At 39.4% G+C, this 19,584-nt stretch overlaps 1 protein-coding gene and 1 pseudogene across 2 annotated transcripts in view; both read left to right on the forward strand.

The window, feature by feature from the left end:
- Positions 1-2,498: 2,498 nt before the first annotated feature.
- LOC111022901 (transcription regulator NOT2/NOT3/NOT5 family protein) overlaps positions 2,499-19,584 on the forward strand; it is a 44,306-nt gene continuing 27,220 nt past the window's right edge. The window contains exons 1-4 of one of the 2 annotated variants that reach the window (XM_022300207.2): positions 2,499-2,773; positions 2,863-2,994; positions 8,136-8,273; positions 9,948-9,998. In XM_022300207.2, coding sequence (XP_022155899.1) covers positions 2,681-2,773; positions 2,863-2,994; positions 8,136-8,273; positions 9,948-9,998 — 414 coding nt within the window. In that variant the 5' untranslated portion in view covers positions 2,499-2,680. The remainder of the gene's footprint in view (positions 2,774-2,862; positions 2,995-8,135; positions 8,274-9,947; positions 9,999-19,584) is intronic. The other variant, XR_002603034.2, reaches the window with a different exon arrangement.
- Positions 11,750-19,573, forward strand: LOC148211296 (uncharacterized; annotated as a pseudogene).

The following is a 19,584-nucleotide window of genomic DNA, read 5'->3' on the forward strand; positions in this document are numbered from 1 at the left end:
AGTCAAGGAGATGACCGAATACAGTTTTCCTAAACATTCTAAGCTGTGGTGGGGTCAATTTACTCTTAATGGTTGCGGTAGTCTTTGCTAGATGCGACAGACATGTCAAGTTGGCGGAGGCATAGGATGAAGGAGAGATTTTAGGTACCATTTCCATTTTGAATTAACCTAGAGATGAGTAAATAAAGGATCCAAAGATGAATAATATGTTGCTTCCTATAAGATAATATGTTAAAAATGCACCATACATATAGATAATGAACAAGTTCTCGTGGACAAATCATACATATATAATAACCAACCATTCTACTAACCAACCTAAATAAAAAGATAATGTAAAAGCTTGTCCTGCCATTTCTCGGGTCATTCTCGGGCGAAGTCATGCATGAGAATTCATACAGTATTAAATATTCGCTCGAAAATTTTTAACACTGTATGAATTCTCGGTTGACTTACGGGTGAGATCGGACCCCGAGAATTTATCCAGAGACAAACAATTCCACAAGTTTTGAATTACTTCTCCCGAATGACCATGAGAGTTTCTTCCCATCTAATATCTAACCCTTTTCGCCCGAAGAGACCCGAGAATTCTCACAATCTTTTCACCCGAAAAGCCCCAAAATGACCTGAGAATTGTTAGATACAAATCCAAACCCACCTCGCCCGAAAGCCCCTGAGAATCACCGAGAACTTTAGATGAATACCCCACTCGAAAAAATCGAATCCCCAACCTACTTCGCCCGAAATCCACAAAGAATGGTTCAGATTATACAAAACTCACTCCAAAACGATGAAATCCACTAACACTTCGCCCGAAATCCACCAAGAACTACTAGTTCAGATGAAAATCCACTCTAAAAATAGAAGCCCTAACCCACTTCGCACGAAATCGCCCCGAGAATTTGACGTTTCCTAAAAACCCACTCCGAAATTTCAAATCCCTAACTTTCAACCACCGATTTTACAGAAATCAAAACAAAAAAAAAACCAAAAAATTGAAGACGAAATCGTCGGAAATGAAGAAATAAAACAAAAATAGACAACGAAAGAGTATATAACAGTATAAAATTAGGAACATTTTTACCTCAAAGCTTTGGGTGTGAGAGATTAAGCGGAAGACAAAGACGAAATCCGAAGAATCGATGATAAACAGTAAAGGCGGAAGAGAAAGGGGAAAAGACGGAAGACGAAGAGGAAGAGGGAAGAGAGAAAGAAGTGCACGGTTGTTTTTTTAATTTTGAGGGGCATAAATGTAACTTCCCTTTTTTAAAATTAATTAAAATAATCAGATAGGTTATTGAAAACATTTTTTTAGGGATGGATTACTTCGGCAAATTGGAAACCTGAGGGGGTTATTTTATTCAATTTCCCCTTTTATCTTATAGATTCTAGAAACCATCTATCTCACTTTTTAAATATATATTTGAATATAACATAACATAACTCAAGGAGGACAACACACAAAGTGAGGCACGATCAAGGGGCATCGTGAGAGAGACAACGAGAATGGACGAGAATTGAGCAAGGGTGACAACAAGGCGGGAAATTGACGAAATTGAGCAGGGGAGACAAGGGTGGAGCAACAAGGAGGTGACATAGCTGTAGGTGGGGCAAATAGTGGATGAAATTGAACAAGGGACTAAGGGATACAACAGTGGAGCAGCAAGGCGAGTGACAAAGTTGTAAGTGGGATAGAAGAGGGTAAAGAAGAGAGATGTCAATAGTATGAGTTTCTATAGTACCTTTTTGAAGTAGATTTTTTTTAACATTTTTGTATTAATTATATTAATTGTGTCACAAATATGAATCACTGCAACAAACCTCTTAAAATTACATAGATCGTAGGTACAATTTTAGAAACTTTTGGCACCAATCAGAATCACTATTTTAATTTGGACGTGTTACCATTTTTAGTAATATATAAAGAAACACAATGTTTTGGGTTGGTTTAGGTTAAACCGAGCTTCAACCCTTGCAAATCGAGAACTAACCTGAACATTCAGGTCTCTTAAAACTAAACCCAAAGTAACCCTCGACTTTATTCAACTAAAACACCAACCCTTTACGGTTTAGGTTAGGTTACACAATAAAATACATGTACCACACCATAGTACAAAACTCGTTAAGATAAAAATAGATAAAAAAGAAATCAATGGAAAAAATGAGTAATTTTTTTAAAAGTATAAATCAAAATGGAGATTCTAAAACTTCGAAAACCAAAATAAATAAAAGAAAGTATATGACCAAAGTGAGTATGGCTTAATGGTAATTGTCATATATCTTCCATGAGGAGGTTATGAGTTCGATCACCGGTCGACATGGTGTACTCGAAGGGAAAAAAAGAAAAGAAAAGAAAAGAAAGTATTGGAAACAAAATAAAGATTTTAAGCTTATTTTGAACGTTGAGAAGGAAAATGGACAAAAGCGGCAGTAATTTTGTAAAGATAAAACCTATTCTGTTAAATTGAGAAAAGTAAGCTGCGGAGTGACTGAAACATCGCGCTTTCATTTATTTATACATACTGTCTTCCCTAGCGTTCGTGTTTCCTGCAAGCGAAGCCCAAATACGAACGAAGAAATGAACGAGAGCCCCAGAAGTGAATGAACCAATCCGATTTCTCTTCGGCGCTTCGTGTTTTTGGATAGTTTGATTCCTGAAATCGACATCTCTGGTTCCGCAATGGGTGCGAGTCGAAAGCTGCAGGGTGAGATTGATCGTGTTCTTAAGAAGGTCCAAGAAGGGGTTGACGTCTTTGACAGCATTTGGAACAAGGTTTGTTTTCCGCACCCACCCATCTCGTTTCCGAGAATGCGTGTAAATTTGAGCTGGGATTTACTTTTTCTTCTCTGCTTCGATTCTAGGTTTATGATACCGACAATTCCAATCAGAAGGAGAAGTTTGAGGCCGACTTGAAGAAGGAGATAAAGAAGCTTCAGAGATACAGGGACCAAATCAAGACCTGGATTCAGTCAAGTGAGATCAAGGATAAGAAGGTTTCTCTCCTGTTTTATTTCTTTATGTTCTTGAAGTTAATTGTGATGCCTGTGAACTTTCGATGCCGCATTCAACTCATACGATGCGGGCCTTTTTTTTTTTTTTTTTTTTTTTTTCCTTAACACAGTCAGTTCTAAGTACATATCAAAGTTAATCACTTGTACGTGCATTTTAGAATTGAGAATCGAGGTCCGTTTGCCTTTTAGAGAGTGTAAAGGGGTAGCTTGGGAGTGCGCCTCATCATAGGCTTGGAGCCAGCAGGATAGCTCGTCACTCCTAAACATAGTTAATCTGAGATGGACCAAATGGAGGAACCTCCCTTGGACACTATCCACCACGTAGAGACCATTCAGCTCACATGTCCTCATTGAATGATTTCTTTTGGGTACTCAGTCTTCCATGTGGCTCTGGTCAAGCTCTTCTTATTAGTTTTTTCTTTTGGTCAAACTCTTATTAACAACACAAGTCCTAGAAGTTGGTTGTTTGAAGAACGAAATCCTAGAATATTCACCTGAGGTGTTCATCTTCCATTGCATTAAATCCCAACCCAATATTTGGCTAGAATTATCCGAAATGTTCATTAGAGAGATCTATGCAACCATACCAGGATCTATTGAATTTTTGAAATGTGGATTTCAATTAGGTTGGGAACATTCTTACATAGCCGTACATAGCAATTTGATATAGGCTACACTGTACAATCAAGGATAGGCTCATTTTAGTGGTTGTGATGAACAACTCAAACATCTTCCTAAAATAAATTTCTGTTCTCATAGCCACATTGATCTTCAAGAAGATCTTTGTCTCATCCCTTAATTGGAAATGGGCTCTAGTGTTGAAGCCCCAATCTTTTATTGGAGACCACCTGATTCATTCACTTCGTACTTGGTAGCCACCACTGTGTCAGGCTTGTGAAGTCTAAACTAAAATGAAAACTAGGCTTTGGGTTTCTGAAGTCCAAACAACAACTAGACTTAGTTCAAGCTCAAGTTGAAATTTGGTTGGAGTTTGAAAGAAGAGGCAGTTGAAGGTGCATGACGTTAAAATGCCCCTCATTGGTGCCACGACTGGAGACTTTTGTTAGAATACGTCGCATGAGTGCTGTGACACCAACTTGATAGGAATTCTTCCTTTTTCACAAATGTTGGGCATCGCAACATGACCTTGAATTTTAGCCTATGAATAAAAGTGGTTAGTTTTTAAATAAAAGAGTTTAGATGGAGTATGAGGGCAATTGATTCTCTCTTCTCTCCTATATTTCTCTCTCTAGATTCTCAACTTTTGTTAGTTTTTGAAGATTCAAGACCAGTCGGTTTTCCCGATCTTATTCCTTTCTGAAAATCATTCCCCTGATGCTTCAAGTTTAGTGCATATCAAGATTTTCCAGCCTTTGTTAGTTTTTGATGTTTCAATACCTTCAGATTTTGTCTGCTTCACGTTAGTTCTTAAAATTATCAAGCTCTATTGTTTCCAAGCCTTCAAATTCAATGATCTTATCCGTTGTTGTGTTGGAAATACATATTTCTTTTCCATCCGTAAATACCAGAATGACATTTTCACATTGGAAGAAAAGAAAGGCAGTAGGAAATTTCATATTTCTCTTCCAAAACAATGGTTGGGAGATGCAATTATAGATTTGTTGCAATACCCAATAAAGGACCCTTTTCTTAGACAAGCAAAAGGAGACTATGACATTTATTGGCTTTTGAAGAAACAAAATCAGTTTGGTTGGTGCCTTGAATTCTTTGATGGTTATTTCTTGACTTAATGCTCATGATATTTGGAAAGAAATATCCATTGTTTTGAAGAACCATTTTGAAGTTGAATGTTCCATTAATTGCTTTCTAGGTGACAAAGCCTTACTCAAAATGGATAATGAAAGAGTGTTGAAGGGGTTGGAATTGATGGGAAATGGATGAAAATTCGAAAAATGGTCAGAATTGAAATTTAAAGCATAGGAAGCCTAAGTTAACGGTGGGATATGGAGGATGGATTAATATTCATAACTTACCACTAAGATATTGGACTAGTAGTTGTTTTGAAGCTCTTTTTGGAAGTAGTTAATTGTTCTTCCAAAAATATTGAATATGTTGAATTGTAGTTCAACAAAATTCTTATGGTTTCCCTGTGATTGAAATTAAAGACCCTATCGTGGGTAGTTTCTTCATTTGAGTAAATGAATGACTCAATTTAGTCTTCTCTCAAGTGCAGCAAACATACATCAAGGCAAGAAACACCAGTTTGCATTTAAACCAGTACACCAATAAGTTAGATTTTAATCGTTTTTCAGATGGCGAAAATTTCCCAGCAGATTGTGAAAAATTATAGAAAATGTGTTATTTATTGCGATAGATGAGGAAGTACAGTTAGTGTAAGTGAAGTTGAAGCACTGTTTGAGCTGTACAAGAGCATCGACAGTTCTATCATATACGATGGTTTATGTGGCTGGACCAACAAGTTAGGAAATAAAAAATGGGGCCTTTCCCCTTTTCGCTTTGAAAATATGTGGCTGGACCACCCTTCTTTCATGGCAAACTTAGAGGTTTGGTGGAGTTCGTTAAAGTACGAGGGATGGCCGGGTTTCGTGTTCATGTCAAAGCTGAGGGGGTTAAAATAGAAACTGATCACTTGGAATAAAGAGGTCTTTGCACCGTTGAAAACCAGATGAGGTAGATTCAAGGGCAGATTGATGAGCGAGATAAATTAGAAGAGCAGAGAGATCTCGATGCCAACTTACATACAAAGAGAAATGAGCTAAAGGCTGCCTTCATGGATTTAACTACAAAGGAGCAGAGGAAATGGGCTCAGAAATGCAAGCTTGGGTGGCTTAAGGAGGGAGATGATAACTCCAATTTTTTCCATAGATGGGTCTCAGCTAGAAAGTCCAAAGCAATATATCTACTATGGACAAAGTAATATATCTACTATGGAAAAAGAGGATGGCCTGCTTTTGACTTCGGAAGATGAAATTGAGCAGGAAATCGTGGGGTTTTTCGAGAACTTATGTGGAACCACTGCTGGTGATAGAATTTTGGTGGATGGTCTGCAATGGGATAGACTAAATGATAACTGGAAACATTGGCGGGAAAGACCGTTTGAAGAGGAGGAGATTCACAGGGCAGTTAGCCACCTTGGAAACTTGAAGTCCCTAGGTCCAGATGGCTTCACTAACAAGTTTTTTTAAAAAGCTTGGAACATTCTCAAAGGCAACCTGTTAGGAGTGTTCCAAGACTTTTTTTCGAAACACCATCATTAACCAGCGCACAAATGAAACCTACATTTGTTTAATTTCGAAGAAGACGGAAGGAATGAGAGTGGGGGAATTCAGACCAATTAGTCTCGCTACCTCCTTGTATTAAATCATCTCCAAGGTCCTAGTCGAAAGACTTGAAACTTGAAAGAGTTTTGCCTTTGATTATTCATGATGCCCAATCAGATTTCATTGAAGGAAGGCATATTAGATGCCATTCTGGTACAAGCAAAATTAGTGGGTGACTGGAAGGTCAATAACAAATCGGGTTTCATTCTAAAGTTAGATTACGAGAAGGCCTAGGACAAGGTGGACTGGCTTTCCCTTGATGCAGTTCTCGAGTAGAAAGGTTTTGGCCAAAAATGGAGAATTGGATCAAAGGCTATTTGTCATCTGCTAATTTCTTAGTTATGATCAACGGGCGGGCTCGGGGGAAGTTTCTAGCAAACGAGGCCTAAGACAAGGGGACCCATTGTCCCCTTTCCTCTTAACTCCGATTGGCGATTCTTTTGGTAGAATGATCCATTTTTGTTGTCAAAGGAATTTCATCAAGCGGTTTTCGATAGGCAGAAGAGAAGTGGAGATTTCCCATGCCGACGATACGATCATTTTCTGCCCAAATCAGGAAGGTATGCTCTCAAACTGGTGGATGGTGATAAATATTTTTCTTCTAGATTCGAGTCTCTCTCTAAATTTGAAGAAAACTGCCCTTATTGGCATAAATGTCGAGGAGGAGATATTAAGGTCTACTTACAGTGTCTATGGCTGTAGGGTGGAGGAGTTCCCGTTTTCCTATTTGGGTATTCCATTGGGGGGCAATCACAAAAGTCTCTTATTTTGGGAACCTGTGGTGGACAAGGTGAGGAAGAAGATAGATGAATGGAGGAATTTTGTCGACCTCTTGGATTGTCTTTCAATATTTGTTCCTACTGAGGAAGAGGATGTTAGGCGATGGACCTTGGAGTCTTTAGGGTTGTTTTCAGTAAGCTCTTTGTGCAAAATCAATGATGTCCCTTCACCAAAGGATTATTGTGCATTCCTTTGGAAATTGGCATTCAGGGAGTCCAACAAAAGTTAGTTTCTTAGTTTGGATTGTGCTTAATGGGAAGAAGGTTAACAAAACAGAAATTTTCCCAAAAAAAGCTTCCTAATATGGCATTACAGCCCTCTGTCTGTTTTTCTATGTGCTGCGCATGGTGAAAATCAGAGTCATACTTTCCTCTTTTGTCCATTTGCGGCAGCCTGCTGGGATCTTCTTCTTCATATTTTCAACATCTCATGGGTTTTTCATTCGAAAGTCTCCAAGAATGTCTACCAACTGCTGTTTGGATTGAAGTTATCTCATAAATCAAACCTCTTGTGGGTTAATGGCCTAAAATTACTTCTATCGAAATTGTGGTTTGAAAGGAACCAAAGGGTCTTTGAAGGAAAAAGTAGGTCGGCTATTGAATGCTTCAATATGGCCAAGTTTAAAGCTTTGCATTGGTGTGCTCTTTTCAACTCATTTGCTCCTTATTCAGCTAGCATGATAGGTTTGAATTGGGATGCTTTTGTATTTCCGATACAATTGTGTTATTAAGTTTGATTGGTTGTTTTTATTTTTTAATTTTTTGTTTCCTCTCACTCCCAAGTGAGTTTGAATCTTTGAACTATTTTTTTGTTCCTTTTTATACATGCAACGAAAAGGTTGTATCTTGTTTAAAACAAAAAAATATCTGTGTTTCAATTCCTAACCTAGATAAATTAGAAAATTCAAGTTGCAGCAATTTATTTGATTGATTTTTGTGAACCAGGAGAGATATCCATATGCTTTCTTTTGAAATTTTCATTTTACTGTAATTCTCGATGATGGAGACTAATCATTTTCTATTTTTGATATTTGTGTCACAGGTCAGTGCCTCTTATGAGCAGGCTTTGGTTGATGCTCGTAAACTTATTGAGCGTGAAATGGAAAGATTCAAGATTTGTGAAAAGGAGACAAAAACTAAAGCCTTCTCGAAAGAAGGATTGGGTCAACAACCTAAAACTGTATGCACTTAAACGCTGTTCTATTTTCTTGTTGAGCTTAAATCAATTTACAACTTAATTATGGGTATCATTTCATCCATAAATGAAAAGTGATTCTGTTCCAATTTGCTTATAGAAAATTGTTTCCATGCTTATGTGTGACTGAGTGCTTGTCCCATTAATTGTTTAGCAATTCACCTACTGTTTTTGTTATTTGAAAGATGATTGATCTTAGTCTGGTGACTTTACTGCTTACACAAGTGATTGGATAAGGTTGCAGTCCTTCCTAATTGCCTATAAAAATTTATGGATACACTTACGTGAAACTCAAACCTGAAGCTGTCTTATTTGCTTCTCTGAACTTGTTGGGTTTTTGTTTAGGATCAAACTAGTATAATTCTTTTGTGCTTGCTCCCCCAATTGCTACCAACTCCCACCTTCCTTTTATGGCAAAAGTAATTTTTTGAAGAGCAAATTATCTAGGGAAATGGACTAGAAATGCAGAAATGCAACTGCAAGTAAAAAGATTCCATACAAAAATGTGTACTATGTCCAAGGGCCTTCCAAAATGATTACCGTGACCTAGTGGCAATCTACCAGAATGAGGGTATATCTCTCTACCAAAGTGTACTTTTTAATGACTGTTGTAGTTATTATCTTATTTATCAATGAAAAGTTCGTTTCTTATTCGCGAAAAAGTTATTATCTTTTTGACTACATAGCTGAAGTTTGTTTTGTTAGCTTCTTGGTTCTGGATTTCTCCGAGCTTTGTAGCATACAGCTTCTAGAGTTCTTCAATATCGTCACTTGAATTTTAATGTTCTTTATCTTCTCTGTATTTGTATTGCTCTTGGTGAGCTTATTCAACATGTTTTTATTCTTCCTCTTCTTCTTTGGGGGTTTCTATGTTGGACACTTTTTTTTTTCATATAATAATGAAAAGTTGTTTCTTGTTAAAAAAAAAAAAAGCTTCTTGGTTCTGGGTTTGTGTGTTTCTCCTTTTCCAGCTTCTATTAATTTCTGTAGCATACAGCTTCTAGAGTTCTTCAATATCGTCACTTGAATTTTAATGTTCTTTATCTTCTCTGTATTTGTATTGCTCTTGGTGAGCTTATTCGACATATTTTTATTCTTCCTCTTCTTCTTTGGGGGTTTCTATGTTGGACACTTTTTCTTTTCATATAATAATGAAAAGTTGTTTCTTGTTAAAAAAAAAAAGCTTCTTGGTTCTGGGTTTGTGTGTTTCTCCTTTTCCAGCTTCTATTAATTTCTGATATTCAGACCAACTAGATAGCTTTTTTATAACTCCTTAGTCCATGGTACTTTTTAAGTTCTTAATGGGAAGTGCTCATTTCTTATAATTAAGAAAAAAGAGAGAATTTGCTTCAGTGCATCTTTTCAGGAATATTGGTAGTTTTATATTATATGTTATGCATATTTGAAGTTTGATCGGAATCCAGATTGGTTTTGGACTTCTTTCTCTGTAAATAATGGAAAGTTATCCTTTTGTCTATCATTTTTTTCCTTTTCAGTTTTAGTTAATTCCCTTCTGAGTGGCTTTCAAGGATAATTCTGGTTGTTTTCTCTGTTCATTTAGAAATAACCTGGAACTAGTAGCTTTTTTTAACACGTGAATTTTGCTTATGATTTTTATTGTTGGTTCTAACGAAGCTTCTCTTTGTTTTTTAACTATAGGATCCAAAGGAGAAGGCTAAATCAGAGACACGGGATTGGTTGAACAATGTGGTATGAAAATGCTCTTTTACAGAATCTCTGTAGACTCTGCTACTATACATCGGAAAACAAAGCATTTGATTTCAAGAATCAGCATGTTGTTGTTGGTTGCAACAGTTGAGCTTCCAGTTTTCTGAAAAGAGAATATTTTTTTGATAAGAAACAGAAACTTCAATTTTCAAAACAACCGAAAGGCGAAGGAATCAAGATGACAGCTTGCTTATGAGGATCAAATAGAACACCCCAAGTTTAGGTTTATTTAAGAGGAGTCGTGATTAGTGGATTCTCTGTGAAGAGCACTCCAATATGAGGCATTAGAAGAAACTATACAGTGTCAAAAAGGTCATTTTTTTATGAACAAGAAAAAAATTTCATTTAATTAATGAAAAGAAACAAAAGTTTAAAGATACCACCCCAAAGGAGAAAACAAAACAAAAGACAGAAAATTAAACATGAGAAATAAATGTGTTCCAATTTAAAGAAATATCTGAAAGATGATAATCTGAACTTTGAAGAAGTACACCTCCTTGAAGCTTTCAAGAAGGCTAATTCAAAGCGATCAATCCAACTATAATATTTGATTTCGTTCCAACTCTTGCTAAATCCATGCAATGTAGCTCCCTTTGAAGAGTGGCCTTCGAAGTTGGTATGCAACCAAAGATTTCTGAGTTCCAGATTTTTGGGGCTGCTTTAAAGCCTTTCAACTTTTTAATGAAGCCGTGACTAGGCCATCCCCTCATAGGGTTGTTTTTCCACCGGTTGTCCATGAAGGGGAGAAATTGGGGATGTTGGAGCTACATGTTTTTGAATTTGAAAGGAGAGGGATCCCATTCCTGTTTCCCTAAGGTCAGCATGAGGAGGGGGGGGGGGGGGGGGGGAAGGTAGTGATCCGATGCGATTCTTTCCAGCCTTTTCACAGATGCATCGGAGAATTTGGTGATAATAGGCTCCAAAAGGAGGAAACGATCAATGAGGGCAAGAGTCGGAGGATCTTTAAAATAGGACCAGGTAAACCTGCTATTTAAGACAACTATAGCTATTAGTTCAACCTCATTTATGAAGAGTTGAAATTTCTCATGTTTTTGGTAGGGCGCTTTATGTTGGAATTTTCGTGAGACCATTGAATGAGTTACAGTCTCCTCTAAGAATCCAATATGGTTTTATAAAGTGTGGTTTTATCAAGAATCAAATGTTGCATCATCACTTCAGTAAGGATAAAATCACATTGGTTCTTCGTTACTCCAGTGGATAGATGTGTGGCTTGCTCCCTTCCTCAGTTGATTATTTGCTCTGGCTTTAGTTTCTCGACAATTTTAGTCTATCATTAGATTCTCATGCCTCTTTCTCAACTAATTCCCTTGGGGCCTCATCTTCTCATGTTTCCAAGATCGACCTATTAGATGAAATTTCAGATGTTGTATTCATCTTCATTCTATTATTTTTGTATCTTTCAGTTTTTTTCCCTTTATTTTTCGCTCCATTTGAGAGTCTGTATCCTTGAGTATTTTCTTTATGTTCATTATATCAATGAAAAGTTTGTTTCTTGTTAGAATTGCTTGCTTATGTTGCGGACAGTCCTCCAAGTTGCTTCTTCTTTGGATAATCCTTTCCAGCTGATTAGGACTTCTCTCTCTCCTGTAGTAGGATTGTTCTGAAAAGCAAATGCCGATTCTGGTTCAAAGATCCACTCCCAATCCTCTGTAAGTTGGTGGGATTAGTTGAGCTGCTGATGCAGTTCCAATAGCCTTTTTCAGTTGCGACAAATGGAAGACAGGATGAATACGGGCTGTCGTTGGAAGGTCTAAGAGATAAGCAACCTTGCCAACACGCTGTAAGATTGTGTAGGGCCCGAAGAATTTAAGCTGCAGCTTCTCATTCCTTCGTTTGGCTGGAGAGAGTTGGTGGTATGGATGTACCCTAGGAAGCATGGACACTCTATTTTAGGTGGAGTGTTCGTATCGGACACGTATCAGACACGTAGCGGACACCGATACGGCCGGACACGTTCCGGACACGTGGCGTGTCCAATTTTTTCTTTTGTTTTTTTTTTATTTATTGCTCTGTGTTCTCCTTCTCCTTTCCACAGTCAACAAAACCCTAAACCCTACACCAAAGTCCAAAACAACAAAACCCTACCCACCATCCTCCACCATCGACCATCGTCGCCACCATCACCAAGTTTTTTTTGAGTCAAAGAAAAGGAAGGGTGCTCCTCCAAGTGCATTAGAAAAGTCATTTAACATGGCATCAAGAGACCAATTACATGCACTAGTTGCTAGGATGTTTTATTCTTCGGGGTTGCCTTTTCATCTAGCAAGAAATCCGCATTTCATAGGTGCATTTTTTTATGCTGCAAATACTTTATTGTCGTTGGGATATTTGCCACCTGGATATAATTTGTTGAGGACAACTCTTCTTCAGAAAGAAAAAGCAAATATTGAGAGATTATTGCAGCCTATTAAAAACACATGGTGTGAGAAGGGCGTAAGTATTGTGACTGACGGTTGGAGTGATTCTCAAAGAAGACCATTGATAAATTTTATGGCAATTTTCGATGGTAAGCTAGTGTTTCTAAGGGCAGTGGACTGCTCAGGTGAGATCAAAGATAAATACTTTATTTCCAATTTGTTGAAAGAAGTAATTACTGAAGTTGGACCTCAAAATGTAGTCCAAGTAATCACTGATAATGCTGCTAATTGCAAGGCTGCGGGGCAGATTATTGAAGCACAATTCTCCACAATTACATGGGCACCATGTGTAGTTCATACTCTTAATCTGGCATTGAAGAATATATGTGCACCAAAAAATGTTGAAGATAACCAGGTAGCATATGAAGAATGCAGTTGGATAGCTACAATTGTTGGTGATGTAATGGTGGTGAAGAATTTCATTATGAATCATTCGATGAGGCTTGCAATATTTAATGAGTTTGTATCTTTGAAATTGCTTTTTGTGGCAGAAACACGTTTTGCATCAGCCATTATTATGCTTAAGAGCTTTAAAATCATTAAAGGTAGTCTGCAAGCCATGGTTATTAGTGACGAATGGACATGTTATAGAGAGGATGAGTGAGAAAAGTGAAATATGTAAAGGAGTTGGTGTTGGATGATGTGTGGTGGGACAAAATTGATCATATCCTTTCTTTCACTTCACCAATATATGACATGATCTGAATTTGTGATAAAGATACACCTAGTCTTCATTTGGTGTATGACATGTGGGATAGTATGATTGAAAAGGTGAAGACGGCAATTTATAGACACGACGGAAAACGTGGAGATGAAGTGTCCTCTTTTCATGATGTAGTGTATAATATTCTTGTTGATCGTTGGAACAAGAATAATACACCACTCCATTGTCTGGCACATTCTTTGAATCCGAGATACCTTTTCATTTTTACATCTTTTTGTCTATTCTCATTTTATCTATAGTGTGATATCTATCTAATTGTTCAAAATTTTCGAAACTTATATTTAGGTACTATAGTGAGCCATGGCTTAGAGAGGATCCTAATCGAGTACCTCCACATAAAGATATTGAAGTAACTCGTGAGAGGATGAAGTGTCTGAAGAAATTTTTTAGTGCAGAAGACTGTGCAAAAGTGAACTTGGAATATGCTAGTTTTTCAACGAGGGCAAACGCTTTTTCTGATTGTGACTCTGTGGCTGATAGATATCATATGGATGCTAAAGATTGGTGGGTCATCCATGGTGTCTATGCACCTATCCTTCAATCAATTGCTTTCAAGCTACTAGTGCAACCTTCGCATCTTCATGTTCTGAGAGAAATTGGAGCACATACTCATTTATTAACTCTGTTAGACGGAACAAGATGATGCCACAACGTGCAGATGATTTGGTATTCATCCATAGTAACTTGCGTCTTTTATCAAGAAGAACTCCAGAATATTTAAGTGGAGAGACGAAGTTATGGGACATTGCTGGAGATTGTTTTGATTCTTTTGAGGATGTTGACATGCTTGAAATAGCTAATTTATTGTTGGATGAACCTGATTTAGAGACTGATTTTTACCAATGATGGTGATGGTAGTGGACCTAGTGGTGATCAAGATGAAGACATTGTGGAAGTTTGAGATGAGATGAGATAATGAAAGTTTTAGTTTTTTCTTATATGAAAGACCGATTTTACTTCTTTTTAAATTTTATTTAGGTTGGAAAATGGATTTTGTGATGTTAAGTATATTTTGATTTGTTTTTGTTCAATTTGTGTGGTTAATTTATGCAAAAGTATTATATAATCAATTCATATGCATATATTATCTTAAAAAAAAATAATAATAACGTATCCCCAACGTGTCCATGTCCTATTTTTTAGAAATTGGCGTATCGCCGTGTCCGTGTCGTGTCGTGTCCGTGTCCGTGCTTGTTAGGATGTACCTTCAGGAACACAAGATCTCCAACCTCATATTCCACTTCTCGACGCCGCTTATCTGCTTGCTTCTTCATACGATCTTGTGCTGTTTGCAAGTTCTCCTTCAGCCGGGCAAGAGCAAGGTTTCTCTCGATGAGTTGCCGATCCAGTGTAGCATTGGCTATTCCCTGACTTCCATATGCTATCAAGGGTGGAGGGGCTGTCATACATTGCGTAGAATGGTGTGGAACCTAGAGAGTTATGGTATGTTGTGTTATGCCAATGCTCTGCCCACGCCAACCATTGCTCCTATTGCTTAGGCTTCTCACTACAAAGCATCTCAAATACATCTCTAGGCAACGATTCACTCTTTCGGATTGCCTGTCTGTCTGAGGATGATAGGCGGTGCTTCTTTTCAAGGTGGTACCTTGCAACCTAAATAACTCAGTCCAGAAATGACTGATGAACACTTTGTCCCTGTTTGAGATGATGGACCTCGGAAAACCGTGGAGCCTAACAATTTCCTTAATGAAAGTCATAGCTACAACCTTAACCGAAAAAGGATGACTCAAAGGGATGAAATGAGTGTACTTACTTAAGCGGTCTACCACCACCAGGATCGTGTCATGCCCCATTGATTTAGGCAAGCCCTCCACGAAATCCATAGTCAAGTCCTCCCAAATGCGGTCGAGTAGTGGTAGAGGTTGAAGAAGCCCGACTGGAACTAACGACTCGGTTTTGTGTCTTTGGCACACCTCACATTCACTAACATGGCATTTTGCATCCTCCTTCATCCCAGGCCAGTACAACTCTCCTGCAGCCTCTTGTATGTTCTAAGAAAACCTGAGTGCCCTCCAACCACTGAGTTGTGATACATCTGTAGGATTGCGGGTATCAAGGATGATGAGCGTGCTAGGACCAGTTTGTTCTTGTAATACAAAGCTTCGTGCTGCAGATGGAACTTTTCCACTATATCAGGGTCATCGTTTAGATTACCCAGCACCTTAGCAAAATAAGGATCCTCATCGACTTCCTTTTTGACAACTTCTACATCAATCACTACGGGAACCGAGAGGACTGCTAGAGTAGGGGTCGCGGCATTCTAGACAACGCATCAGTTGCCTTGTTTTCTAACTCAGGCTTGTACTGTATTTCAAAGTCGTAACCCAACAATTTAGAAATCCACTTCTGATATTCGGGTGGGACTATGTGTTGTTCTAGAAGGTATTTGAGGGCCTGTTGATCAGTTCGTACAATGAACTTCTGCCCCAAAAGATAAGGCCTCCAACGCTGGATAGCCAAAACCACAGCCATCAATTCCCTTTCATAAACTGATTTGGCTTGGTTTTGCAAGGACAGAGTATGGTTGAAGTAAGCGATAGGACGTTGGTTTTGAGTCAGAACTGCCCCTAACCCAGTTCCGGATGCATCGGTCTCAATAACAAAGGGGATCGTAAAATCTGGTAATGCCAAGACTGGCAAAGTCACCATCACTTTCTTGAGTTGCTCAAAGGCTATAGTTGCTTGATCCGACCATTGGAAACCATCCTTCTTGAGAAGTTGGGTAAGAGGGGCTGCGATAGTGCCATAATTGGAAACGAATTTCCTGTAGTATCCAGTGAGTCTCAAAAAGCCCCGCAATTCTTTCACGTTCGTAGGTTCTGGCCATTGGATCATGGCAGCTATCTTGGAGGGATCAACTTCTACTCCCTTCGCCGAAACCTAATAACCCAGATACTCAATGCGTTCTAGTGCGAAGTGACACTTCTTCAGGTTCACAAAGAGTGAATTGTCCCTCAGCACATTGAAGACCATGGCCAGATGGGTAAGGTGCGTCAAGTCAGGGCTATAAACCAAAATATCGTCAAAGAATACCAAAACGCACCTTCGAAGGAATGGTCTGAAAACGTTGTTCATAAGCGCCTGGGTAGAGGGTGCGTTGGTGAGGCCAAATGACATCACTAGGAACTCATAATGCCCCTCGTGAGTTCTGAAGGCAGTCTTATGAGTATCTTCCTCTGCCATTCTAATTTGGTGGTAGTCGGAACAAAGATCAAGCTTCGAATGGACCTTGGAGCCGTGCAGCTCATCTAGCAACTCTTCCACCATCGGTATCGGAAACTTATCAGGAATAGTTGCACTGTTCAGGGCCCTTGAAGGAGGCGATCGCCTTGCCTCAGGCGACAGGCGCGCCAAGGCGCCCAAAGGCGAGCGCCCGATTGAAGGCGCTCGCCTGGGCACCTTGCGAGGCGCACCTGGGCGAAAAAGCCTAGCCCCTCGCCTGAGGCGAGCGCCCGGGTGCGCCTCGAAAACACTGATTTTGCCCATAGTTTGGAGCCACTGCATCTCTAGTACCACATCTAGTGTTCCCAGTTTTAACGGAAGAAAATCCTCCCGCACCGTAAGCTCTGGCGGAGATAGTACAATTCCTTTATAGATGCCATTTCCCTTCACCGCAATTCCAGACCTCATTATCACCCCATAGATCACTGTTTCAGTCTTAGTCAAACTCAGTTCATCAGCCAACGACAGTGATATGAAGTTGTGGGTTGCTCCACAATCTATCAGGTTTAATCGTTCCAGGTGTTGAAATTCCTTCGATCGTATTCAAATGACATTCCACGATCTGACTCGCCTTTTCCTCATTTTCTTCTTTCTTTTATTTTGGTAATTTTTCGTCTTCCACCTCAAACATTTCTTCGTCATGTACCACGAAGACTCGGAGCTCTCGATTCCGACACTAATGGCCAACCGTGTACTTTTCCTCACAGCGGAAACACAACCCTCGTTCCTTCCTCTTATGAAATTCAGCCTCTGTGAACTTCTTGAAGGGAGTTTCCTTCTTAGTTGCGTGCGATGTTCCCACTACTTGCATAGATAAAGGAACCTTACTTGAAAGGGTTACGGTACGAGTGGGTATTACCTCTAGGGTTTTGGAGACAGTTTTGCCCGTCGTTGGGCCAGAGTGGGCCTTCTCCGTGACATTTTGTCCTTCAGCTTGTGAACTTGCGGTATTAATGTCATCGATGAGCTGGGCTTTTTGTACCACTTGATCCAATCCTTTGGGTTCCAGGGCCCGGAATTCTGCACGCATCACTGGGTCGAGCCCATTTAAGAAGGCGCTTTCCAGTACCTTGTCGGAAAGTTGGGGAACAGCCGCTGCCCACGCTTCAAACGTCTGGCGATACTTCGCGAACGTCCCCTCCTGCTTGATCGACAATAACTGCGCGCATTGCCTACCTTCTTTCATTGGGTGGAATTGGTCCCGTAGACGTCCTTTGAGATCGTTCCAGTCGCGGAACTTCTTCCTGTTGTCAGTATAACGATACTAAGCCATAGCTATACCGTCAAAACTGATGATAGCCACGATCATCTTCTCATCTTCCGACAACTTCTAGATTTCGTAATATCGCTCAGCTCGGAAAATCCAGGACTCCAACTCCAGACCTGCAAAAGTCAGCATCTCAACCTTTTTAAAACGATTTCTATCAGTATTTTGGTTACCGTTTCCATTATCTGAGGCTTCTCCCCCAGTCGTCTTCCCTTTCAACACCGATGTATCTCCCATTACCGTCGAAACGGATTGGGATGTGCCTCTAATGACCTACGCCATGAACGCCTTCAGTGTCGCATGAATACATTCGCTCATCTTCTGTTGCTCATCAACCTTTTGATGTAGCAACGTGATTTCAACCTTCACCTCTGCGATGTCCTTCTCCACTACCTCACACTTGATTTCTAGTTCCTTCACCGTCATATTGCTTCAGTTTGCCCAGTATCGACGTGCTCTGATACCAATTTGTGAGGTACCAACGCCTCACTAGTCCTTTTTACTTCAAAAGATAAACCCGAAGGTAATACAAAAGAGCAAGAATAGCCCGAAGGCACAAAATAACCCACCAATCCGAGAGGTTGGGGAATCTATCCCTAACAACCCAAAAGCTAGAATGCTTCCCTCTGCCTACATTCCCTTCCCTTATAGGCACTCTTCCCTCCTACCTACATATAGCTGGTCCCCCATTCTTCTCTCTCTTGGCCGTTATGGTCCTCTCCCCCTACAATGACTTCTTTACCCTTCCTACTATACGTTTTTATAATTGGAGGCCTAACAAATTTGTAGTTTAGAAGAGGGGTGTCAGAGAGTTTTGAAGCTGTCAATGATCCATCTCAAGGTATACAGATATACAGCTATGGAGAAAGCTTTGTCCTTTGTTGCTTTTATGATGTCAACCGTTCCTCGTGTTTTTGTCTATTTCGACTGTGAAGGATTTTCTTTCTATCATGGCCAAATGTCTGTTGGAGCTGTTTTCCATGGAAGGTTGTTGTGGTCAGGCAATTAGAAGAGGGTGTAATCATGGCTGGAAGGGGTCGAGGGGGTGGTGGTCGGAGAAGGATTGGACAGGTAGGAGGGGGAGGCAGAGAGAGGCATTAGAGAGAGGCAAATTGTATTGGTTGATAAGAAATCAAAAATTTCGTGGATTGGAAAGTGGAGGAAATCATGATATTTTGCAGCTGAGTTTACATCTCTCTTACACACACATATATCGCGACAATGTTTTTGAAGCAGTAGACCACAAAACTCTTGCTTCACCCACTCCAACCCTTATACAAAGGAGTCCTATCATTATTGAACGATGTTCTCAGGTTCTTGGGCTTTTCTAACTCCTACCTTTTCCTAGTTTGATTTGCATTTCTTTTCTGTTGTTGAAGTTGTCAACAATTTTTCTCAGCCACCCAATTGGTAGACAAGTCCTCCAACCGCTTCAGATACGCAAGAGGTGTACGGGAAAATAATAGTGGAGGAGATTTAGTTATGTGGAGAATATTTTGTATGGGAGAGTGGGGGTGGGTGAGTCCCCTGCTAGCCATTTGGATAAATGTAGTATTTAAGGTAGGAAGTCAGAGAATAGAAAGCTTAGGGCAGTTATCTTTTGGTGATATAGACCAACCTTTCAAAAGTCTGGAACCTTATGCAGACATTTTATTTTATTGTTTATGCATGGTGGAAGAAAAAATATTTCCAATTGCTTAACATGCACTTTATAGTATCTTTTAGCTTCTTTTTGGTTGCTTTGTTGTATCTTTTAGCTTCTTTCATGTCCCTTTTCCTTTTCATCCATTTGGGGGTTTGTATCTTTGAACAATTATGTTCCTTTTCATTTATCAATGAAAAATTTGTTTCTGGTTTAAAAAAAGACCATGCATTTAATGTTTTTATCTGGGTCAG

This window comes from Momordica charantia (genome assembly GCF_013281855.1).
Source record: "Momordica charantia cultivar OHB3-1 chromosome 5 unlocalized genomic scaffold, Mcharantia_2.0 BLBB01000005.1, whole genome shotgun sequence".
NCBI lineage: Eukaryota > Viridiplantae > Streptophyta > Magnoliopsida > Cucurbitales > Cucurbitaceae > Momordica > Momordica charantia.